This window comes from Salvelinus alpinus, chromosome 29, assembly GCF_045679555.1.
Source record: "Salvelinus alpinus chromosome 29, SLU_Salpinus.1, whole genome shotgun sequence".
Classification (NCBI taxonomy): domain Eukaryota; kingdom Metazoa; phylum Chordata; class Actinopteri; order Salmoniformes; family Salmonidae; genus Salvelinus; species Salvelinus alpinus.
Window position 1 is genome coordinate 39,070,690 of NC_092114.1, and position 26,835 is coordinate 39,097,524.

Below are 26,835 nucleotides of genomic sequence, written 5' to 3' on the forward strand. Positions count from 1 at the left end.
AGAAAATCGAAGCTGGAGGTCATATTCACCTATAACGAGTGTTTTCCAGGAGCGCGGTCCAGTTCCTACTTCGCGCCCAGAAAAAATTATAAAGTGCGCACTTATCACTCAAAGAGGTTCCTTTCAGTCCCTGACAGAGATAATCAAGTCCTTTTTTCTCTCACTTCCGCATGACAACCAGGGGAAGATGTGTGACGTGTTTGTACAGTCCCAAGTGCCAAGGCCTTTTATAGAGAGTATCTTGAAGAGAGACATAGCTTCTTGGAAAATTCACTTTTTCCAGAAAATGGGCTGTAAAAAGAGTTATGTTTCACTTAGAGAAATAATTAAACCTGTTTTAGAAACTAGAAGGTGTTTTATATCCAAAGGTAATAAATAATATGCATATTGTACGAGCAAGAATTGAGTACGAGGCCGTTTGAAATGGGCACCTTTTTTCTGGCTACTCAATAATTTCCCTTGCAGCCATAACAGGTTAACCTTTTATGGCTGCCATCCCGCTACCGGGATGATATGACAACAGCGAGTGAAAGTGTAGGGCGCCAAATTCAAAAAGCAGAAATCTCATAATTAAAATTCCTCAAACATAGATGTGTCTTATCATTTTAAAGGTAATCTTGTTGTTAATCCCACCAGTGTCTGATTTCAAATATGCTTTTCAGGGAAAGCACAACAAACAATTGTTGTCACCACAACCACAATAAGCACAGCCATTTTTCCAGCGAAAGATGGCTTTCACAAAAAACAGAAATGGAGAATTAATCACCAACCTTTGATCTTCATCAGATGACACTCATAGGACTTCATGTTGCACAATACATGCATGTTTGATTAAGTTAAAATTTATATCAAAGAACTTGAGTTTACATTGGCGCATTAGATTCACTAGTTGCAAAAACATAAAGTGATTTTGCATAGCCACATCGTTTCAACAGATACTCATCAAATGTAGATAATACAAGATATACACATGGAATTATAGATATACCTCTCCTTAATGCATCCGCTGTGTCAGATTTCAAAAACTTTACGGAAAATAAACCATGCAATAATCTGAGACGGAGCTCAGAACAATAGCCAAATTAGCTGCCATTTTGGAGTCAACAGAAACCAGAAAATACATGATAAATGTTTCCTTACCTTTGAACTTCATCAGAATGCACTCCTAAGAATCCCAGGTCCACAATAAATGCTCGATTTGTTCGATAATGTCCGTTTATGTCCAATTAGCTACTTTGGAATTGTTTACCAAACGCCCTAACCAAAGTCACAAAGCGCGTCCACTATAACGTGACAATGTCCAAAAGTTCCGTTAGTCAGTAGAAACATGTCAAACGATGTACTGAATCAATCTTTAGAATGTTAACATCTTGAATAACGTTCCAACCGGAGAATTATTGACTTCAGTTGACCGATGGAACGGAGATCCCTCTCACGTGAATGCACCTCAATGCGTGATCACCTCGTGGCAGTGGTGACTAATTCCTGTCTCCTTCGGCCCCCCTTCACATTAGAGTCAACAGACAAAGTTCTATTGACTGTTGACATCTAGTGGAAGCCGTAGGAAGTAAAAACTCATATCTCGCTGTAATTTCAATGAGCGCTTGGTTGAAAATCTGGCACCCCTAGAAAAAATCCAAAAAGGAAGTGGAACTTCTCAGGTTTTTACCTGCCATATGAGTTCTGTTACACTGACATAATTCAAACAGTTTTAGAAACTTCAGTGTTTTCTATCCAATAATAATATGCATATATTAGCAACTATGACATAGGAGCAGGCCGTTTACTCGACACCTCTGTGCACCTTTCATCCAAGCTACTCAATACTGCCCCTGCAGCCATAAGTAAAGGGAGAAAGAAAAGTGTATTGCCCGTATCACTTAGTATCCTGCCTAGGAATAAAGATGCAATGTTTAGCGAGAATGAGGAGACTCAACCCAAAGTGGGTACATACAGTATACCACTACCAAAGTAAACATGTCTTTGTCTATTGCAGCTGTATTGACCCTCTGGGAAAAACTTGGTTTAAGCTTTCAAATGATAGAGTTCTTACTCTGATAATTTAGAACTTAACACTATTCATCATTACCTTAAGTCCAGCTCAATAATGCGTGTTTCACTACTTATTTACTACATACATACGTGGTAAGTCAGTACTGATGTTGAATGATTTCCTTATATGAACTGTAACTCAGTAACATTGTCATTATACATAAATTGTCTTTATACTGTATTTCACTAAATTTTAGGTACCACAAGCTGTCCCAACACATGACATGAAAGTGAATTCTGACAGTGTAAAAGGCCCTTAGTTCACTCTAAAATGTTGTATTCTGTATCAATTAGACGATTAAGGTTGTTGTCCTGTTGGAAGGTGGACCTTTGCCCCAGTCTGAGAACCTGCTCCAGAGCACTCCGGACTTCATCAAGGATCTCTCTGTACTTTGCTCCGTTCATCTTTCCCTTGATCCTGACTAGTCTCCCAGTCCCTGCCGCTGAAAAACATCCCTACAGCATGATGCTGCCATCACCATGCTTCACCGTAGGGATGGTGCCAGGTTTCCTCCAGACGTGACGCTTGGCATTCAGGCCAAAGAGTTCAATCTTGGTTTCATCAGACCAGAGAATCTTGTTTCTCATGGTCTGAGAGTCTTTAGGTGCCTTTTGGCAAACTTCAAGCGGGCTGTCATGTGCCTTTTACTGAGGAGTGGCTTCCATCTGGCCACTACCATAAAGGCGTGAATGGTGGAGTGCAGCAGAGATGGTTGTCCTTCTGAAAGGTTCTCCCATCTCCACAGAGGAACTCCAGAGCTCTGTCAGTGACCATCGGGGTCAGGGAGGTGACCATGAACAAGGCCCTTCTCACCCGATTGCTCAGTTTGGCCTGGCGGCCAGCTCGAGGAAGTCTTGTTGGTTCCAAACTTCTTCCATTTAAGAATGATGGCCACTATTCTTGGGGTCCTTCAATGCTGCAGAATTTTTTTGGAACCCTTCCCCAGATCTGTGCCTCAACACAATCCTGTCTCAGAGCTCTACGGACAATTCCTTTGACCTCATGGCTTGGATTTTGCTCTGACATGTACTGTCAACTGTGGGACCTTAGAGACAGTTGCGTGCCTTTCCAAATCATGTCCAATCAATTGAATTTACCACAGGTGGACTCCAATCAAGTTGTAGATGCATCTCAAAGATGATACATGGAAACAGATAGCACTTGAGCTCAATTTCAAGTCTCATAGCAAAGGGTCTAAATACTTACAGTTGAAGTCGGAAGTTTACATATACTTAGATTGGAGTCATTAACTCATTTTTCAACCACTCCACAAATTTCTTGTTAACAAACTATAGTTTTGGCAAGTCTGTTAGGAAATCTACTTTGTGCATGACACAAGTAATTTTTCCAACAATGTCTAAACAATTATTTCACTGTATCACAATTCCAATGGGTCAGAAGTTTACATACACAAGTTGACTGTGCCTTTAAACAGCTTCCAGAAAATTCCAGAAAATGTCATGGCTTTAGAAGAATCTGATAGGCTAATTGGCATAATTTGAGTCAATTGGAGGTGTACCTGTGGATCTAATTCAAAGCCTACCTTTAAACTCAGTGCCTCTTTGCTTGACATCATGGGGAAATCAGCCAAGACCTCTATTTTTTTGTAGATGTCCACAAGTCTGGTTCATCCTTGGGAGCAATTTCCAAACACATGAAGGTACCACATTCATCTATACAAACAATAGTACGCAAGTATAAACACCATGGGACCACGCAGCCATCATACCGCTCAGGAAGGAGATGTGTTCTGTCTCCTAGAGATGAACGTCCTTTGGTGCAAAAGTGCAAATCAATCCCAGAACAGCAAAGGACCTTGTGAAGATGCTGGAGGAAACGGGTACAAAAGTATCTATATCCACAGTAAAACGAGTCCTATATCGACATAACCTGAAAGGCCGCTCAGCAAGGAAGAAGCCACTGCTCCAAAACCGCCATAAAAAAGCCAGACTATGGTTTGCAACTGCACATGGGGACAAAGATAATACTTTTTGGAGAAATGTCCTCTGGTCTGATGAAACAAAAATATAACTGTTTGCACAACCATCGTTATGTTTGGAGGAAAAGGGGGGACGCTTGCAAGCCGAAGAACACCATCCCAACCGTGAAGCATGGCGGTGGCAGCATCATGTTGTGGGGGTGCTTTGCTGCAAGAGGGACTGGTGTACTTCACAAAATAGATGGCATCATGAGGTAGGAAAATTATGTGGATATTTTGAAGCAGCATTTCAAGTCGTCAGTCAGGAAGTTAAAGAATGGTCGCAAATGGGTCTTCAAAATGGACAATGACCCCAAGCATACTTCCAAAGTTGTGGCAAAAAGGCTGAAGGACAACAAAGCCAAGGTATTGGATTTGCCATCACAAAGCCCGGACCTCAATACTATAGAAAATGTGTGGGCAGAACTGAAAAAGTGTGTGCGAGCAAGGAGGTCTACAAACCTGACTCAGTTACACCAGCTCTGTCAGGAGGAATGGGCCAAAATTCACCCAACATATTGTGGAAGGCTATCCAAAACATTTGACCCAAGTTAAACAATTTAAAGGCAATGCTACCAAATTCTAATTGAGTGCATGTAAACTTCTGACCCACTGGGAATGTGATGAAAGAAATAAAAGCTGAAATAAATCCTCCTCTCTACTATTATTCTGACATTTCACATTCTGAAAATGAAGTGATGAGCCTAACTGACCTAAAACAGGGAATTTTTACTCTGATTAAAATGTCAGGAATGTAAAAACTGAGTAAATGTATTTGGCTAAGGTGTATGTAAACTTCCGACTTCTGTTTCTAATACATTTGGTAAAAAAATTGTAAAACCTGATTTCTTTGTCATTATGAGGTATTGTGTGTAGATTGCTGAGGATTTTTATTTATTTAATCCATTTTAGAATAAGGCTGTAATGTAACAAATTTTGGAAAACGTCAAGGGGTCTGAACACTTTCCGAATGCACCGTATACTGAACAAAAATATAAATGCAACATGCAACAATTTCATTGATTTTACTGACTTACACTTCATATGATGAAATCAGTCAATTAAATGCATTTGGCCCTAATCTATGGATTTCACATGACTGGGAATACAGATATGCATCTGTTGGTCACAGATACATACAATGGGCCTCAGGATCTAGTCACGGTATTTTTGTGCATTCAAATTGTGTTTGTTTCCCGTAGCTTATGCCTGCCCATACCATAACCCCACCGCCACCAACGATGTTGGAAGTGGTTTATGGTAGAGAAATTAACATTCATTTCTCATGCAACAGCTCTGGTGAACATTCCTGCAGTCAGCATGCCAATTGCACGCTCCATCAAAATTTGAGACATCTGTGGCATTGTGTTGTGTGACAAAACTGCACATTTTAGATTGACGTTTTACTGTCCCCAGCACAAGGTGCACCTGTGTAATGAGCATGCTGTTTCATCAGCTTCTTGATATGCCACACCTGACAGGTAGATGGATTATCTTGGCAAAGGCGAAATGCTCACTAACAGGGATGTAAACAAATTTGTGCACAAAATTAGAGAAATAAGCTTTTTGTGCATATGGAACATTTATGGAACTTTTTATTTCAGCTCATGAAACATGGGAACAACACTTTACATGTAGCGTTTATATTTTTGTTCAGTGTAGCTACATGGCTAATTGTCACGGCCGTCGTTAGGAAATGACCAAGGTGCAGCGTGGTGAGCGTACATTTTATTTTATTATTAATGTCGCCAACAAAACAAGAACCAAAGGAACGACCGTGAAGCTTACAAGGGCTATAGTGCCCCTAACAAAGACAACTTCCCACAATGACAAAAGGGAAAAAGGCTGCCTAAGTATGATTCCCAATCAGAGACAATGATAGACAGCTGTCCCTGATTGAGAACCATACCTGGCCAAAACATAGAAAACAGAACATAGAATGCCCACCCAAATCAGACCCTGACCAAACCAAATACAGACATAAAAAGGCTCTCTAAGGTCAGGGTGTGACACTAATAACCAGAGCCCTTGAGCTGGCCTACTGTAGCTAGCTGACTGAAATATCAGTGACTATTTAACCGTTGTACACTCATTTTCCGAGATTCACAAGGGTTTTGTTTGGGGGATGTCTGTTGACACAGCAGGAGTCGAGGGAAGTTAAAAGAATTCCCACTGTCAGTGGCATCTCTCTGCTACTTGCCTCTGTAGGTCTGGGCTGAGGTAATTCGTTTCACCTCTCAGACTGTCGTGGGCGGAGTTTCTCATTGGACAGAGTGGTGATTGAAAGCGCTGCTAACACGGCAAATCCGGGGTAGCAGGCGAACATAATGAGCATTCTTGAATCATTCATGATTCCACTCATTCGCAGAGGTAGGTGCGATTAGAACACAGATCAAGCTTTCTGGGAGTTTATTAACACGGGGAATGCAATAATAAGAGGGTAGGTGATAATTAACAAAATACAAAGGTGAGTAAACGCTATTTCACAAATAAGATGGTGAGTAAACGGCATTTAAGTGCATTTACCCTCCACTACATCTGTTTGGGTCTGGAAAAAAACATTCATAAACATCAATATCCTGACAGGCAGGTTTGAATCTAGATAGCCCGTCATTTTAGCTATCGATGTGACGTTTGGCAGCGCCTAATCAGTCAGTTGTGTGCCTGGCTGAGTAGCTGTGTGGGTGGATCTGCAACTTTAGTGATACATTCTCTAATCCTGATTAATTCTTGTCTCCTAGAATAAAGAATTGACAGTTTACACAAACACAACTGATCAGATGAGGTTAAGATGAAAGACTTACCTCCACTTTGGTTAAAACGCTGCTTTAGAGTATTGATGTTGACTTTGAAAATCTGCTGGGAACCCAATAAATTCACTTTCTCCCTCTCCCAGTACTGCGTGTCTGGCTGCTTGTTCATCCAGTCCTGTTTGCACACCACTCTCTGGCTGTTGCTGTCATAGTGAACCATCTGAACATCATCCACCATCCCCACACCCACAAACTCTGGGAAGTTGGTAACTCCAGAGGATGCAGTGTAGAAATACTTCAGGGAGTGAGTCACTAGAGGGGAAAAACAGATAATCTAAGTAATGTAAACTAGACAGAGCTTTACATTTTCTCATTTCACTTTTTAGTTTCTCCACACTACTGTTTAATAAACTGGTTGTTCATTAAATATTACTTTGAACAATTTTACTTTGTACCTAAATAGTTGTTTTTGTTCAAATGCAGGACGCCATTTATAAGGAAAGTTTCTAAGACAGAATGTAACCCCTAGATATTACACATTTTGTGTACCAGACATGGAGAACCAAGAACGTTTTATCAAGAGAATGATCTGGAATCAGTGTCTGATATATACAGTACCAGTCAAAAGTTTGGACACACCTACTCTTTCAAGGGCTTTTCTTTATTTTTACTATTTCCTATATTGTAGAATAATAGTGAAGACATCAAAACTATGAAATAACACATTTGGAATCATGTAGTAACCCAAAAAGTGTGAAACAAATCAAAATATATTTTAGTTTTTAGATTCTTTAAAGTAGCCACCCTTTGCCTTAATGACAGCTATGCACACATGGAATGCTTTTCCAACAGTCTTGAAGGAGTTCCCACATATGCTGAGCACTTATTGGCTGCTTTTCCTTAACTCTGCGGTCCAACTCATCCCAAACCATCTCAATTGGGTTGAGGTCGGGTGATTGTGGAGGCCAGGTCATCTGATGCAGTACACCATCACTCTCCTTCTTGGTCAAATAGCCCTTACACAGCCCCAAGGTGTGTTGGGTCATTTTCCTGTTGAAAAACAAATGATAGTCCCACTAAGTGAAAACCAGATGGGATGGCGTATCGCTGCAGAATGCTGTGGTAGCCATGCTGGTTAAGTGTGCCCTGAATTCTAATTAAATTACAGTGTCACCAGCAAAGCACCCGCACACCATCACACCTCCTCCTCCATGCTTCACGGTGGGAACTACACATGCGGAGATCATCCGTTCAACTACTCTGCGTCTCACAAAGACACAGCGGTTGAAACAAAAATCTCAAATTTGGTCTCATCAGACCAAAGGACAGATTTCCACCAGTCTAATGTCCATTGCTCGTGTTTCTTGGTCCAAGCAAGTCTCTTATTATTATTGGTGTCCTTTAGTAGTGGTTTCTTTGCAGCAATTCAACCATGAAGGCCTGATTCACCCAGTCTCCTCTGAACAGTTGATGTTGACATGTGTCTGTTACTTGAACTCTGTGAAGTATTTATTTGGGCTTCAATTTCTGAGGCTGGTATTCCTCTGCAGCAGAGGTAAGTCTGGAGCTGTGTTCGAATACCCATACTAACTGCACTATTTGTGACGTAAATTGAAAGTCCAACGAGAGCGGATACAAATTCTTTGCTTTAACTAATTATGACAAATGTTAAGAAAATGTTGAGCAATGTAATAAAGTAATGACTTTTCAAATAAGTTACCTTACATAAGTTACCGTTACCTTATTTTGGGTGACAATTTGTTAGCTACGCTGTCCTTACAAACCACATCATTACAGCAGTATGTACAGGTATGTCAGCTAGCTACCTAGTAATTTGTTATGCTAACTAGCTAGCATGAGGTTGCATAGCAACAGCTACAACTTCCGGTAGATAGGCAAAGAGCTAGTACGCTCCACTGAAAGGATACCATTCGGTTACAGTATACTAAAATGAACTAATATAGTATGGGTCGTCCTTTCCTGTGGCTGTCCTCATGATAGCCAGTTTCATCATAGCGCTTGATGGTTTTTGCGACTGCACTTGAAGAAATGCTCAAAGTTCATGACATTTTCCGGATAGACTGACCTTCATCTCTTAAAGTAATGATGGACTGTCGTTTCTCTTTGCTTATTTGAGCTGTTCTTGCCATAACATGAACTTGGTCTTTTATTAAATAGGGTTATCTTCTGTATACCACCCTTACCTTGTCACAACACAACTGATTAGCTCAAGAAATTCCACAAATTTACTTTTAACAAGGCACACCTGTTAATTGAAATGCATTCTAGGTGACGACCTCATGAAGTTGGTTGAGAGAATGCCAAGAGTGCGCAAAGCTGTAATCAAGGCAAAGGGTGGCTACTTTGAAGAATCCCAAATATAAAATATATTTTGAACTGTTTAACACTTTTTTGGTTACTACATGATTCCATATGTGTTATTTCATAGTTTTGATGTCTTCACTATTATTCTACAATGTAGAAAATATAAAAAATAAAGAAAACCCTGGAATGAGTAGGTGTGACAAAACATTTGACTGGTACTGTAGATGGAAAACCATTAAGAATAGTTTTCTGAAATGGAACAAAGTGATATTACCAGGCAGATATTTCTGTGGATTCATTACCTGTGATATACACAAGTGAAAACATGATATCCCTTCCAAATATACAGCATGTGGAAAGGTTACGGTCCTGTCTGGTTTAGTTGGTAGAGCATGGCTCTTCCAATGCCATGGTTGTGGGTTGGAATCCCATGGGGGACCAATACGAAAATGTATGCACTCACTACTGTAAGTAGCTCTGAATAAGAGTGTCTGAAATAATGAAAATGTAAGTTCATTGATAATAAGAAGCCCAAGAGCACTATCACTGTAACTGATAGATAAAAATACACTACTTTTTAGCAACTTTACTTTTGACCTTGTACTGTATTCATCCTGATAGGAACTACCAAGTGGTTTATACTATTTGATTCAGTTCACACTCAGCTAAAAGTAATATGGTGTAACGGATGTGAAATGGCTAGCTAGTTAGCGGGTACGCGCTAGTACATTTACATTACATTTAAGTCATTTAGCAGACGCTCTTATCCAGAGCGACTTACAAATTGGTGCATTCACCTTATGATATCCAGTGGAACAACCACTTTACAATAGTGCATCTAACTCTTTTAAGGGGGGGGGGGGGTTAGAAGGATTACTTTATCCTATCCTAGGTATTCCTTAAAGAGGTGGGGTTTCAGGTGTCTCCGGAAGGTGGTGATTGACTCCGCTGACCTGGCGTCGTGAGGGAGTTTGTTCCACCATTGGGGTGCCAGAGCAGCGAACAGTTTTGACTGGGCTGAGCGGGAACTGTACTTCCTCAGAGGTAGGGAGGCGAGCAGGCCAGAGGTGGATGAACGCAGTGCCCTTGTTTGGGTGTAGGGCCTGATCAGAGCCTGAAGGTACGGAGGTGCCGTTCCCCTCACAGTAGCATAGTAGCATTTCAATCAGTTACGTCACTTGCTCTGAGACTTTAAGTAGGGTTTCCCCTTGCTCTGCAAGAGCCGCGGCTTTTGTGGAGCGATGGGTAACGACGCTTCGTGGGTGTCAGTTGTCGATGTGTGCAGAGGGTCCCTGGTTCGCGCCCGTGTCGGGGCGAGGGGACGGTTTAAAGTTATACTGTTACAATGGCATCAAAATATACTTTTTGGACAGTTTATTAGTGAATTATATTTAAATAAGGAGAGAAAAATCCCCAAAACACCATATCTACATTTTCTTGATATTTGTAGGAATAACACTGTAGAGTCCAGGGGCAAAACCTGTCATTGTTCATAGTCCTCTGGGGTGTTGCTGTCATCATATTCAGAGAGGAAGGTAAATGGTCAATTCTGTTTCTCAAAGGTGGCAGAATTGGCTGTTTAGCCTCTTTTCTGAATATGTCAGTAGCACCCCAGTGTTGTTACTCTGAACAAGCTATTGTCACGCCCTGATCTGTTTCATGTGTTTGTCTCCACCCCCTCCAGGTGTCGCTTATTTTCCGCTTTTCCCAAGTGTATTTATCCCTGTGTTTCCTGTCTCTCTGTGCCAGTTCGTCTTGCATGTTTTCAAGTCAACCAGCGTGTTTTCCCCTGCTCCTGCTTTCTATTTCTCTTTTGCTAGTCCTCCTGGTTTTGACCCTTGCCTGTTTTCTGGACTCCATTCCCACCTGCCTGACCATTCTGCCTGCCCTGACCTCGAGCCTGCCTGCCACTCTGTACCTCCTGAACTCTTAACTGATTTCGACCTTTTGCCTGTCCACGACCATTCTCTTGCTTACCCCTTTTGGATTGTTAATAAATATCAAAGACTCTAACCATCTGCCTCCTGTGTCTGCATCTAGGTCTCGCCTTGTGCCTTGATAGCTATAGGCCGATGTAAGACTTTTAAACAGGTTAACACTCGCAAAGCCGCTGGGCCAGATGGAATACAAAAGTACATTCTCAGAGCATGCGCAGGTCAGCTGGACAGTGTCTTCAGCTATGAAAAGCCAACTGACATTTACTCCTGAGGTGCTGACCTGTTGCACACTCTACAACCACTGTGATTATTATTTTACCCTGCTGGTCATTTATGAACGTTTGAACGTCTTGAAGAACAATCTGGCCTTAATGGCCATGTACTCTTATAATCTCCACCCGGCACAGCCAAAAGAAGACTGGCCACCCCTCAGAGCCTGGTTCCTCTCTAGGTTTCTTCCTAGGTCCCTGCCTTTCATGGGAGTTTTTCTTAGCCACTGTGATTCTACATCAGCATTGCTTGCTGTTTGGGGTTTTAGGCTGTGTTTCTGTAAAAGCACGTTGTGACATCTGCTTATGTAAAAAAGGGCTTTATAAATACATTTGATTGATTGATTGATTTTCACAGACATTTTCAACTTCGCCTTGTCCCAGTCTGTAATCTCAACATGTTTCCCAGACTATCTGCATTGATCCTATATTGCACACACTCACAAGACTCTACACACACACACTCACTTACACTGACACTCACAAAAACCCACATACACTACATACGTGCACACACACATAACACACACACACATACAAGCATACTGACGCTACACACACACACACACACACACACACACACACACACACACACACACACACACACACACACACCAAACCTGGGATAACTAGTTTTAACTATGCTTTGTGGGAAGTAACTCTTTTTCCGGGGGAACAATTTGAATACAGACCCCCCCAAAATTATTAGTTTTTATGACTATTTGAAACAGATCTCAGAAAGTGACTACTTGTTTAAACTAATTGAATACAGATCTGAGAAAGAAACTACTTAAAAAAATGAATACCTTCAACTAATAGGACTCCCTAAAAACACGCCACTTCGATACAAGTGACTTTTCGTAACAGGTTAGGAGAGCATTTTCTGCGTTAATTCTCCTAACCTGCTATGTAAATTCTGAAAGTGGAGTGTTTTTAGGGAATCTCTTCAACTAATGACAGGGCTGTATCTGGAACTGCCTGTTGAAGATAGAAAGAAAATGAATAGACCACACACAATCTCCTATACTATTCCAATCTATCTGACAGTCATATTTGATCTACACAATACATTTACATCAGAACATTTTGTAAATATCCATTCTCTGATTGTTCATTGCCCCAAATGTACATAATCAAGTCAAACCAATTAACCAAAGATATTTTGTACAGATACGTATAAATAAGTTGTAACACTCAACTACTGTATGACTCTTTCAACATGCCACTGAAAAGCTTGAAAGCTGCAATACATTTTATGATCCCTGAAAAAACGGAAGAGTAATTCAAAGCCAATTGCAAACAGCAAATTGGATGCTTAGCAAAAACAACTTTGAACCTCATTGTTCATCTGAGCACAAGTTTTGTTGTTTCAAACACACACTGTACCATATTTAAAGGGATAGTTTACTCAGAATACAAATTGACATAATTTTACACGTAACTTCACTGTAGTTGATTCAAGAAGGCAGTTTTGTGATATTTAGTATCCTTTCAACACTTAGCCTAATAGCCATATTTTGTTACTGTTAGCATTCTCAGTAACACTGAACATTAAACTGTTCTTGTACCTGTGTAATATAACTTTTGGATCAACATTTTATTAGCCTGTTGTTACAGAATACTTTGGTAGTTGCATTTTAATTGCACAGCAATACGCTGAACGTTTTTGTAACTACTGTACGCAAGAGGAATAGTGACGGTTCCTTATTCCACTTATGTAATAACTCAATTATTATGCAATTCTAAAGTAATTTCCAAAGTCTTATGTAACAACATGCTAACAAAATGTTGATCCAAAAGTTGTAATACACCTGCACAAGAACAGTTTTAATGTTGCTATCAAAGTTACTACATATGTATAAGAACTTCATGACAAGTGTTACTGTATTACCTTATGTCACACTCATTATGAAAATATATTGGTTAGTCATTTGGAAGCTGCAAAAGTGCTTTTCTCTAATGTTGAGTTAATTCCATGTTCCTCTTATTTAATTCTAGGCTAAAGGCTATATAACGATTCATATCTGAGAGCCCTCCAAACCAAGTGCTATTGATTATATATTTACACTAATTCAACTAATTGTTGTAAGTTTTGGTTCTTCATCAAATATTTGGCAGCTATCAAATCATTTTTGTTTTCAAATAACTTGCATATATTCAAAATACTTTCAAATATTATTTGGTTTTCTGAGACCTGTATTTGAATATCAATGCAAATAGTTGCCTTTTAGTTTAAACTCTATATAAACTATATTTGACTACCTTGAGTATTTGAAAAGTTTGTATTGTCATATAAAACTACAAAATACAACTATTTCTGCACAGGTCCACTGCTGCTGCTACTCAGTATTTTTTTCTTACTCTTATTATTATCCATCCTGATGACTAGTCACTTTACCCTGCCTATATATACATATCTACCTCAACTACCTCGTACTGATCCTGTACATTAATATGGTACTGATAGTCCCTGTATATAGCCTCATTCTTGTGTATTTTATTGCTCTTGTGTTATTATTTACAATGTTCTTATCTAACTTATGATATTATCTAACTCTGAATTGTTGGGAAAGGGCTCACAAGTAAGCATGGTATGGTAAAGTCTACACCTGTTGTATTCGGCGCAAGTGACAAATACAATTTTATTTGATAGGCAAGTGGATGCTTCTATAGGAGACCTCACAATAGCTTTGTTTCTGGTATTATACTGCCACCTTGAGGATGTTACTGCAAAATAACATGGCAAACCTTTTTTCTTGTAAGCCAAATGTATGTACTTTCATAATAGCCTACATCTTCACCATCACAAAACGATTGGAACTGAAACTGAACATACTGTAACTTAAAAAGATTGGAATTACAGTACACATTTCCAAGCCATGATCGCACCCCTCATACGTCTATTACGACGTGATTTCATTCGGGTGAACAGTTTCTCTCTATACCAACCCACTATCATCTGATCAGTTAGGTTTGGCAATTGTCATATCGAGGTACTACTAGACAGGACAGCGAGAACCACGTAACTAAAGGACAGCAAACATTCAGGTTTGTACATTCCAGTGAATTCTAGTACAGGACTACAAAAACATATTGCTATGCACAACTAAATTCAACACTATCAACAAAGAAGCCCGTAGTGAAACAAACAATATGTTGGTGGCAGACCCAACAGTGATTTTGAATATTCCAAATCGCCTAAAGATACAATTTTGTTCTTCTGATGTCCATATTGTATAAATCCATTAATAAACATGTTTTCTAGGAATGAAGAACATAAACCTCGGCTGTAGTAGACTATTCATTGTTCAACAAGCTTTCTAAAACTCAGTGCATCATTGTGATTCATATCAGTTTATTTCAATGTAAATGCTACTGTCTCCCTCTGGGCACAGACTTCAATTCAACGTCTATTCCACGTATTACATCATTTAACTGAAATTACGTGGAAACAACGTTGATTCAACCAGTGTGTGTGCCCACTGCCAGGGCTGCCACCTCCTCAGCACTGTGTACTTTGCGGTGATAATAAACCTCATTGTCTAATAACTGGCAAAAGTTTGCTGAAATTATATTATCAGAATAAAGTTTTTTTTTAAATCGAAATCTGTCATTGATTTGAAGAAAAAGCTTGCAAGGTCTAAAAGTATTTAGCTTAATGTAACAATAATAAGTAAATACATAGGCACATATAATTACTTTGAGATTTTTGCAATTATCTTTTATATACTTCCCCAGAGTCAGGTGAACTCATGGATACCATTTTTATGTATCTGCATCCAGTACGAATGAAGCTAGAGCCAATGGTAACTAGCGTTAGCGCAATGACTATCTGTTGCCATAGACTTCCAGTTGCTGCGCTGACGCTAGTCAGCAACTTCCTTCAAACTGCATGCAGAGTCGTACATAAAAATGATATACACGAGTTAATCTGGCTCCGAGGATATAAGCAGTGGTGGAAAAAGTACTAAATTGTTCTGCTTGAGTAAAAGTAAAGATACCTAAATAGAAAATGACTCAAGTAAAAGTGAAAGTCACCCAGTAAAATACTATTTGAGTAAAAGTCTAAAATTATTTGGTTTGAAATATACTTAAGTATTAAAAGTAAATGTAATTGCTAAAATGTACTTAAATATCAATAGTATAAACCATTTCAAAGTGTGAATCAGACCATTTCCCTGTCAAAATGTATAGTACTTTTGGGTGTCAGGGAAAATGTATGGAGTAAAAAGTACATTATTTTCTTTAGGAATGTAGTGAAGTAAAAGTAAATATAAATAGTAAAGTACAGCTACCCACAAAAAAACGACTTAAGTAGTTCTTTAAAGTATTTTTACTTAAGTACTTTATACCACTGGATATAGAACTTCATTGCCAAAATCCCGTAGTATCCATTTAAGCATAGGCCTTAAATAAATGACCTACATAACTATTTTTGTAAAATCTCAAATAACTTTCTACTGACCAGCAGATGCTGTGTGAAGAAGTCCTATTCCCAGCACCAGCAAGACAAAACCCTTCATGTTGACGTTTGTCAATTCTGAAGTTGGCCTATGTGTTCTCTCCCATGACGGTTTATATGAAGGTTCTCTCTAACAACCTCACAACCAACCTCACTCTCCTGAGCGTAAGGCTGATGATGAAACATATTTAGCACCAAGTTAAAACGAGTATATCGTTTTTGAGCCAATGAGAATTTAGCCAGCTCAAGCATCATTAGAATCTGGGTGGAACTAAGAAGCAGTTGACTTACGAAACTGAAAGTAAATTGTGTGTAGTCAGTCAACGATTAGGACCGAAACAGTGTTCTCATTGTGCCTGGGGTTGGGGGCCTAGATATTTTCACTATTAACTTTGATGGCTTATTGCAACTCAAGATAATGTGTCTTCGATAATGTGTCGTCAGAGAGCTCGTTCGGGTTCAAATGTAGTGAGAAACTAAAGGTCAGTGAATGAAAACCGTACACCTTTAATTTTTTCTTATTTACTATATATGAAAAAATAATATCTTATAGCAAACTTTTTTGATTACTCCAGGGGCACAGCTTTCATTGTGGATTCTGAAAGTGCATTTTTGTCCCCCCCAGTTTTATAATTGGAATGTGATACAAAACGAGGCAACGGTGTGCTTTAGGACCATGCGGATGCCTCCGAGAGGTCGGGTAGGCTGTTTGGAGTGTTTATTCGACTCAAATAAAGAAAATCCCTCCCACTTCTAAAACCAAAGTCGCACCCCTGGATTACACAGTATACTTTCAATTACATTTTACTGAAATCATGCAATCATTGACATTCCAGTACATATAGGACATCAAAGATTTCTGTCAACTTTTAACATTACTCACATGCCCCTTGAAATGGAATCTCTAGAGAGTGATGCAGATCAGTTTTCATGGTCAGAGTCAGTCATCAGCACCAAATCAAATCATATGTTATTTGTCACGTGCCTAATACAACAGGTGTAGACCTTACCTTGAAATACTTACGTACAAGAAATAGAGTTAAGAAAATATTTACTAAACAAAGTAAAAAATAAATAAAAAGTAAAACAATAGGCCTCCTGGGTGGCGCAGTGGTCTAGGGCACTGCATCGCAGCGCTAGCTGCGCCACCAGAGACTCTGGGTTCGCGCCCAGGCTCTGTCGCAGCCGGCCGCGACCGGGAGGTCCGTGGGGCGATGCACAATTGGCCTAGCGTCGTCCGGGTTAGGGAGGGTTTGGCCGGTAGGGATATCCTTGTCTCATCGCGCACCAGCGCAGTGCGCGCTAACCAAGGGAGCCAGGTGCACGGTGTTTCCTCTGACACATTGGTGCGGCTGGCTTCCGGGTTGGAGGAGCGCTGTGTTAAGAAGCAGTGCGGCTTGGTTGGGTTGTGTTTCGGAGGACGCATGGCTTTCGACCTTCGTCTCTCCGGAGCCCGTACGGGAGTTGTAGCGATGAGACAAGATAGTAATTACTAGCAATTGGATACCACGAAAATTGGGGAGGAAAGGGGGTAAAAATAATAATAATAATAAATTGCATAACAATACAAAGCTATATACATGGGGTACCGGTACCGAGTCAATGTGTGGTGGTACAGGTTAGTTGAGGTAATTTGTAAAAGTAGGTGGGGATTAAGTGATGTATAGATAATAAACAGTGAGTAGCAGCAGTGTAAAAACAATGTAAATAGTCCGGGTGGCCATTTAATTGTTCAGCAGTCTTATAGCTTGGGGGTAGAAGCTGTTAAGGAGCCTTTTGGACCTAGACTTGGCACTCCGGTATCGCTTGCCGTGCAGTAGCATAAAGAACAGTCTATGACTTGGGTGACTGGAGTCTTTGACAATTTTTTGGGCCTTCCTCTGACATCGCCTAGTATATAGGTCCTGGATGGGCGGAAGCTTGGCCCCAGTGATGTATTGGGCCGTACGCACTACCCTCTGGTCGGATGCAGAGCAGTTGCCATATCAGGCGATGATGCAACCGGTCAGGATCAAATCACATTTATTTATATAGCCCTTCTTACATCAGCTGATATCTCAAAGTACTGTACAGAAACCCAGCCTAAAACCCCAAACAGCAAGCAATGCAGGTGTAGAAGCACGGTGGCAAGGAAAAACTCCCTAGAAAGGCCAAAACCTAGGAAGAAACCTAGAGAGGAACCAGGCTATGAGTGGTGGCTAGTCCTCTTCTGGCTGTACCAGGTGGAGACTATAACAGAACATGACCAAGATGTTCAAATGTTCATAAATGACCAGCAGGGTCAAATAATAATAAGCACAGTAGTTGTTAAGGGTGAAACAGGTCAGCACCTCAGGAGTAAATGTCAGTTGGCTTTTCATAGCCGATCATTAAGAGTATCTCTACCGCTCCTGCTGTCTCTAGAGAGTTGAAAACAGCAGGTCTGGGACAGGTAGCACATCCGGTGAACAGGTCAGGGTCAGAACAGCCGCAGGCAGAACAGTTGAAACTGGAGCAGCAGCACGGCCAGGTGGACTGGATGTTCTCGATGGTGCAGCTGTAGAACTTTTTGAGGATCTGGGGACCCATGCCAAATCTTTTCAATCTCCTGAGGGGGAAAAGGTTTTATCGTGCCCTCTTCACAACTGTCTTGGTGTGTTAGGACCATGATAGTTTGTTGGCGATGTGGACACCAAGGAACTTGAAACTCTCGACCCGCTCCACTTCAGCCCCGTCGATGTTAATGGGGGCCTGTTCGGCTCTCCTTTTCCTGTAGTCCACGATCATCTCCTTTGTCTTGCTCACATTGAGGGAGAGGTTGTTGTCCTGGCACCACACTGCCAGATCTCTGACCTCCTCCCTTTAGGCCGTCTCATCGTTGTCGATGATAAGCCTAGCACTGTTGTGTCGTCAGCAAACTTATTAATGGTGTTGGAGTCGTGCTTGGCCACGCAGTCATGGGTGAACAGGGAGTACAGGAGGGGACTAAGCACACACCCCTGGCAGGCCCCGGTGTTGAGGATCAGTGTGGCAGATGTGTTGTTGCCTACCTTACCACCTGAGGGTGGCCCTTCAGGAAGTCCAGGATCCAGTTCAGTCCCAGGGTCCTTAGATTAGTGCTGAGCTGTAATCAATGAACAGCATTCTTACATAGGTGTTCCTTTTGTCCAGGTGGGAAAGGGCAGTGTGGAGTGCGATTGAGATTGCATCATCTGTGGATCTGTTGGGGCACTATGCGAATTGGAGGAGGGTTTCCGGGATGATGGTGTTAATGTGAGCCATGACCAGCATTTTAAAGCACTTCATGGCTACCGACATGAATGCTACAGGGCGGTAGTCATTTAGGCAGGTTACCTTCGCATTCTTGGGCACAGGGACTATGGTGGTCTGCTTGAAACATGTAGGTATTACAGACCCGGTCAGGGAGAGGTTGAAAATGTGAGTCAAGACACTTGCCAGTTGGAGGCTCTTCTTCATCTCTGTTCTGTTACTGCTGTATCTCTCTGTTACACTGAGATATTGTATGTGAACAGGCAGCATCCCAAACAGCAACACTCCTAACACTGGTTTCAGTATCAATGTGTCATGAAAACATGCCATCTATTTGTTGTAGGGGCAAATGAGGACATAGACAAACATACACACATGAGATTGAGAAGCAATACTCAATCCTGAGTGTCAGAGAAGTTAACTAATTGAAAACTGTATTCTGAAACAGACAACAATCTTGGATGACAGTCAATGGAGTCAATGCAGAAACGTACAGTAAGAGGCCACCTAAATGGACATCCTAACCCTGTTTAGAATGACCCTGTATTATTTATGACGAGACTTATAAATTGGAAGACAGCTTAATCTTTGACAGGTTTATGTAGATGATGTAGTTCCCCACCTCTGAAATTTGACAGGTCCTTCTTTGGCAAACAGTATATCGGATGTATTGGGATAAAGGAAAATGTCACGATCGTGTGGAGGAGAGACGGAACAAAACGCAGCATGTGGAAAATAAGCCATCTTCTTTTATTTTACTACGAAGATGAATATGAAACGAAACACTATTACAAACTATACAAAACAACAAACGACCGTGAAGCTATAAACGTAGTGCACACACACACACACACACACACACACACACACACACACACACACACACACAGGCTACAAACGTTCAACATAGACAATTCCCCACAAACAGCTAAAGCCTATGGTTGCCTTAAATATGGCTCCCAATCAGAGACAACAATAACCAGCTGTCTCTAATTGAGACCCAATTCAGGCAACCATAGACTTTCCTAGATACCTACACTCAACCATAGACACAGCTAGACTACTATACTAAACATAAACCCAACTTCTCTAATAAACCCCCTAAACCTTACAACCACCCTAGACACTACAAAAACCACATACATTCCCCATGTCACACCCTGACCTAACCAAAATAATTAAGAAAACAAAGAATACTAAGGCCAGGGCGTGACAGAAAAAGACAAATCTCAGTGTCTCTGTGACAATAAATCCTTTTAAGACAAGCCAGTCTAGATACTGCAAGCATGTTGTGGCAGACCTAAATACAGGAAGGTCTTGCAGCAAACTGCTGCTGTAGGTTTAGTTATTGGCCTATTCTCAGAGGGCTTACTGTGGTTTGGGAGGATGACACAATAGAGCTACATGTATCTCAGGTTAAGGTCAGAGCTTTACTTGGCATACTGGATGTAACCCATAGAAGTAGGTGCATTGTGTTGGATCTACCTCCATTTAATATTCAATTATCTTATAGCATCACATTGAAAACAGGGCAATAAACAAATACAGCATGGAAATGCAATGCAAAGTACTGTGCACACACACACACACATGAGAGGGGTGGAGTCCAACAGTGTTGAGTTAAGTATCACGCTCTTTCCTGTAAGAGGTTCAGCATGCAGCCATCTTGTGTCTATCTATCCTCCATCATGAGATGGCTGAAACACTGACCCATCAACTAGTTCTAGTAAACATGGTTTTTCATCTCCATACCGCTGAGTGGGATGCATTACATTGATAAAGGTTCTGTTTGTTATTGTCATGAACATTACAATCTTGCCATTCAACCAGGGTTTTTGTCTCACTCTATGTAAACACTTATGCAAAATGAAATACAGTGGCAGTAGATAATAGATAAACTCTTTTACCATCGATGTAAAGTAACTACATCACTAACTAGGTCAAATGTTTTTGTTCACCAATAATTACTCCAATTCTCTCCCAGATGGAACCATGTTCTGGAATTCTTTAACACTCCCACAGTGTGTTCTGGTATGTGTGTGGAGGGGATAACCACATCAAGTTCAGTTAACTAATACGTCTGTGAATGGAAGGTCCCTGATAAGAATCATGAAAGGGACAAACCATCAGTCACAAAGGCTACAGTGAAGGATGAACAATGCCACAGTGCCATCTACAGGTAGACTGTAACTCTACTCAACACTGTTTCAGAGAAATCACCTGATGTCTCTGCCTGCCATGCTGAAAGAAGAAGTTGCCTCTCACCACAGATCTTAGATCAGATTACTCTAACCCCGTCCTAATATATAAACCATTTGATGGGTAAAACACATCCGACCCTGTATCAGTGGTTAAGGCAACTTTTACCAACTCCCTCTGTCATAGTCGCCTTTATTATCAACAGAGAACTGCCATTTGATTTGGCACATACACCAGGAAGTAAGACAGGCAGAGCAGAGGCCATAGCTTGTTTATCAGATAAATGTATCGGGTCATGGAATCCATCTTGTTACCTTTTTATCTGCATTCTGCGACATTCCGACTCAGGAAGTACAATCTATTGAAAATGCAGTTGATTTAATCTGTTGACTTTATACACAAAACATGTTAAGCCATATATGAATGGCATTAGAAGTAAAACGTTTTTTTTGCCAATAAAAACATCAAAAATAAAACATAATGGAAGAAGGAGTGACTGCTGGGTATGATGTTGTAGGTGACATGAAACAACACCAGTGGAGGAATTATAATCCAATAGGAGATGAAAGAAGTACAATGGCATCAGGCACCAGAGTGAAATGAGCAAAATAAATTGAAATAGAAAGTAAAAGTAAATGCCATTGATTATTGACATGTTTTAATGGTGACACTGATGAATAAATCACTTTATAGCTTGTTTATATTTATATTATAGCAGTAACAAATATGTTATACGTAGGCCTCACAAATTCTAACAGCCTTCACCAGTTCACTAGTCTTCCTCCAGTAGGCAACCGGTCATTCAAATCCTGTCTTTGACATACAGATGTAGGATCTTGTTTGAGACAGTTTGCTACAGCAGGAAAATAATCCTGCTGCAACAGGAAATGGGAATTATTATGTGGATTATAATTCATGGGAATCACGTCTGAAATGTCAAAGTGGAAATTACAATCTTCAGAAGCCTTTTTAAACCTCAAATACACTACACGTTTAACATTTCCTGCATTTCAGGAAAGTTCTCCTGCAACAGGGTGATCAAATGAAGATCCTACATCTGTAGGTCTGGCTGGTCTGCCATGTTTGTTCCCATGGGTGAACTATAATGAGGGTTGTAGTTGTGTTTTTTTCCATACACATCTTATTAGTGATTACAGTAACTGTGGCTGAACAGCCCTGCTGGTGACTGGCCTGAGGTGTCAAAGGTCATGTAGTATAGATGAGAGGAGCACAGAGAGTACTACAGTATAGCCTATGTACCAAAGATTGAAGGGGATGGTACCTGAAGGATGATGAGGTGTGATTTCAAGTATGAAACATCTGCCCATTCATAGTATTAAACACTAGTGAATTACTGTAAGTCTCTTCAGCACTAAAGCATGTGACCAGGGTGCAAGTTCTCTGTTTGGCTCCTGATTGAAGCTCCCCAAAGCTCAATATGAAGCACAAAGACACATTTAGTAAGTTAGCAAGCATTTGTTTCTGAAAATCAACTGTCAAATAAAACATTTAATCACACAAAAAATATAACTAACCTCCTCCAACATAGCCTGAGTGCCAGTTGGTTTCTGCTCTCTTTCCAACTCCTTGGCATGATAGCAGAAAGTGAAAAGGGAAGGGAAAGGGGATATCTAGTCAGTTGTACAACTGAATGCATTCAACTGAAATGCGTCTTCCGCATTTAACTCAACCCCTCTGAAATCAGAGAGACAAACATACTGACACTCAGGCTACCTCCAATATGTCTGTTATAAAACTGTAAAGATCTGAGAAAATAATTTGTACACCATTGTTAAGAATAAAACTGCTATTGAATGATATAGTAGAGTATTAATGGACACCATGGAGTACGGATCACAAAACCCCCGGGATACATGGGGTCTAAAAAGGTTGCATCATTATAGTTTTATCACTAGTTTTATCATTGATGTTAACACTTCCAAGTTTACCTGTGTAGCAGAACGATAATCCAAAAGCTCAGAAGTTTTTGTTATTGTCTAATTATTAAGACAATAGTGATTCTCCTTACTCCAGGATGTTGACAGCATGGCATAGCATAGCTTTAGCCCTTAGTTTGTAACATCTAACAACTTCAGTGTTACAGGTTAGCAAAAGTTGAAATAACTAATTTTCAGTAAAAACCCATCTGTTTTTGATTTTCAAACTATTTTAAAACCTATAACCCCAATATCAGACCCAGTTATTATTTTTTTTTAAAGAAAAAAAAAAGATTTTTGTCATTGTGGATTTTAGTTGTGCAGTTATTAGTTACAAGAAGTGGTAACAATTTCCTTGACACCCAGCGTCATAACACATTATGACAGGGTCATGACCATGTCATAGTATGTCATAACCTGTTATAATATGGTCATAACACTGTCATGACACATTGTTTTAGGCCTGTGTTGATATGTATTGCGTTATTTTATGGCTGGTTGTGACACCTACATAAGACTGTAAAAACCCGCACAACCTACCACACAATGCTAAACATTTCACTACATCGTAGCCTGTGTGTCAACAGTATGTTTCTGATGTATATATTTTAAATTGACCATATTAAATGATCATTGTAATTGTGCACAAATTGATGTCAGACATGCACCTACCTCTATGCTCTGTTGCTGATGAATGGGATGAATTCAGGAGCAGATTTCAGAAGCAGGACAAGGCACACTATTTTTGACTGGTGACTGAAATAAGGGCATATTTGTGATAGGCATATTTGGCTTATATGATTATGATGTTCATAATGCTTCATGACAGTGTCATAAAGTGTATTTTCTACAAGTTATTTAAAATATTATCAAAAAAACATGACTGAAAGAATTCATTACATCAAAAACAAAGGATTTAAGAGACAAACTTTCAAACAAAAGGAAACATCTTGGTAATGAAAATAATTATTATAGGTGTCATAAACAGCAATAAAATAATGCAATATATGTCACAACAGGTGTAAATTTATGGGTCATGACAGTGTTATGACCATATTATGACAGGTTATGACAAGTTAAGTCAGCTGTTATGACATATTATGACATAGTTATAACGTGTTATGACACTGGGTGTCAAGTTAAGTGTTACCCAAGAAGTTATCACCAGATATTGCTGTTTTAGAGAAATGTGTCTTTGTGGCTGGGTGCACATTACTTTGACTCAAACTTCTAGAAGAGTTTTTTGTCTTTCTTTTCTTGTCTCTGCTTCTCTGCTGTAAAGACAGACAGACAGACAGACAGACAGACAGACAGACAGACAGACAGACAGACAGACAGACAGACGTCAGTGAATAAGATGACTGAAGCTAATACAGCATATTCCACTGAAAAGACTTGAAACCAATCCTTTTTTTAAATATATATATTTTTAAAATGCTACCCCCTTTTTTCTCCCCAATTTCATGGTATCCAATTGGTAGTAGTTACAGTCTTATCTCATCGCTGCAACTCCTGTACGGACTCGGGAGATGCGAAGGTCGAGAGCCATCCACCACCCAACCAAGCCGCACTGCCTCTTGACACAATGCACATCCAACCCGGAAGCCAGCCGCACCAATGTGTCGGAGGAAACACCGTACACCTGGCGACCTGGTCAGCGTGCACTGCACCCGGCCTGCCACAGGAGTCGCTAGTGCGCGATGAGACAAGGATATCCCTGCCGGCCAAACCCTCCCTAACCTGGACGACGCTTGTCGCCGCCCCATGTGCCTCCCGGTCGCGACCGGCTGCGACACAGCCTGGGCTCAAACCCAGAGTCTCTGGTGGCACAGCTAGCACTGCGATGCAGTGCCTTAGACCACTGCGCCACCCGGGAGGCTGACTTGAGCCAAATCCTACCTTGAGATACACCACATATACAGAAGTATGTGGACACCCCTTCAAATGAGTGGATTTGGCTATTTTAGCCACACCTGTTGCTGATAGGTGTATAAATCAAGCACACAGCCATGCAATCTCCATAAAAAAAACATTGGCAGTAGAATGGCCTTACTGAAGAGCTCAGTGACTTTCAACCACTTACTGTTGGCCTGAACAAAGCCTGAAACAGAGATAAACATGCTGAACATACATGCTGATGTTGAGGGTTCAATTTCAGTGTTTAGGGTTTGATCACCTGTCAGCTTTTCACACAGAGTGTTCTGTTCTTCATCCCTGTTCTGTTTCTGCTCTGTTACACACAGTGTTCTGTTCTTCATCTCTGTTCTGTTGCTGCTCTGTTACACTAAGATCATGTTTCTAAACAGAACAGCATCCCAAATAACATTACTCTTCTGCTGAGCTGAGCTGAGCTGATTGAATAGGACGCCATGTGTCTCAGACAGTGTCTCTGTACCTATCCGCTTCAATATGCTGCTGGCGAAGTTCAAATACTTCTTCAAAGTGTCAATACACTCCTTAGTGAAGTACTATTTGAGATATTTCAGATCCTTGCTGTTGTTGTCCCACTTCTGTTTGATGGTATCTGCCTGCTGTACGGAGGTTATCCATCTTACGGTCTTCATGTCCAATGAAATGAAATCCTCACCATCGTATCCATAGTGATGGAAATAATCTTTGAGTTCAGTCTCATCATTCCACTCACAGCCGTACAAGTTCTGGATTGTGTGAACACCTGAGAAAGAGAGAGAGAGGTCTATCTACAGTAAACATGTATTACCTGGGCAACGGCCATGTAACACTAGATATAAACTACTTTATTCATTTATGTAAGTGTGTGTGTGTGTGTGTGTGTGTGTGTGTGTGTGTGTGTGTGTGTGTGTGTGTGTGTGTGTGTGTGTGTGTGTGTGTGTGTGTGTGTGTGTGTGTGTGTGTGTGTGTGTGTGTGTGTGTGGTACCGCTGGGTTGAACAACACAACTGTATACTTTCTTTCACTATTCTCTCCATCATGGCAAACAAACAGGGCCATAACTTGTTCATGTTTAGCTATCAAATGTCATCTTTAAGGAGTGACACAATGGTGCATACAAGACTTCTAACATGATGAGTCACTTGACTTTTGTGTGTCTCTGTCGCTCCGGGGTAAAGTTTCCCTTAGGTACAGATCTAGGATCAGATTCCCCTCCCACAATCCTGACCTTAACTGTGCATGGTGAAAGAAATATCTGACCCTGTATCAACTTCTACCAACTCCCTCTGGCATAGTCTATCTTTATTGTCAACAGAGAACTGGCATTTGATTGGACACACACCAGGAAGTAAGATGGCCAGAGCAGAGACCTAGCTTGCCTTGTTTATCAGATTAAAGTCTCAGGTCATGGAATCCTTCTGGCTACCTTGTTTCTCTGCATTCTGCAAACAGTCAGGAAATGATGTGACATTCCAACTCAGGAAGAATAAAAACAAGATATTCTCTATTGAAAAGGCAGCTGATTTATCTGTTGACTGGATATACAAAACATATTAAGCCATATCTCAATGCCATTAGAAGTAAAAAATAATAATAATCTATAAAAGTATTTAGAGTTAAAATCTTTGCTTTGTATTTAGTTTGATATTTCACACATAAAAAATAACACATCATGGTGTCACGATCGTGTGGAGGAGAGACGGACCAAAACGCAGCATGAGGAAAATAAGCAATCTTCTTTTAATTAAACGAACGAAGATGAA

The 26,835-nt window shown here is 40.4% G+C and overlaps 2 protein-coding genes across 2 annotated transcripts in view; both read right to left on the reverse strand.

Moving 5' to 3' along the window:
- Positions 1-15,946, reverse strand: part of LOC139558986 (class I histocompatibility antigen, F10 alpha chain-like) — a 28,741-nt gene extending 12,795 nt beyond the window's left edge. Inside the window, exons 1-2 of the mRNA XM_071374561.1 lie at positions 15,781-15,946; positions 6,836-7,096 (exon numbers count right to left, since the gene is read on the reverse strand). Coding sequence (XP_071230662.1) covers positions 6,836-7,096; positions 15,781-15,838 — 319 coding nt within the window. The 5' untranslated portion in view covers positions 15,839-15,946. The remainder of the gene's footprint in view (positions 1-6,835; positions 7,097-15,780) is intronic.
- Positions 1-26,835, reverse strand: part of LOC139558983 (BOLA class I histocompatibility antigen, alpha chain BL3-7-like) — a 220,857-nt gene that overhangs the window by 110,550 nt on the left and 83,472 nt on the right. The window lies entirely within an intron of this gene.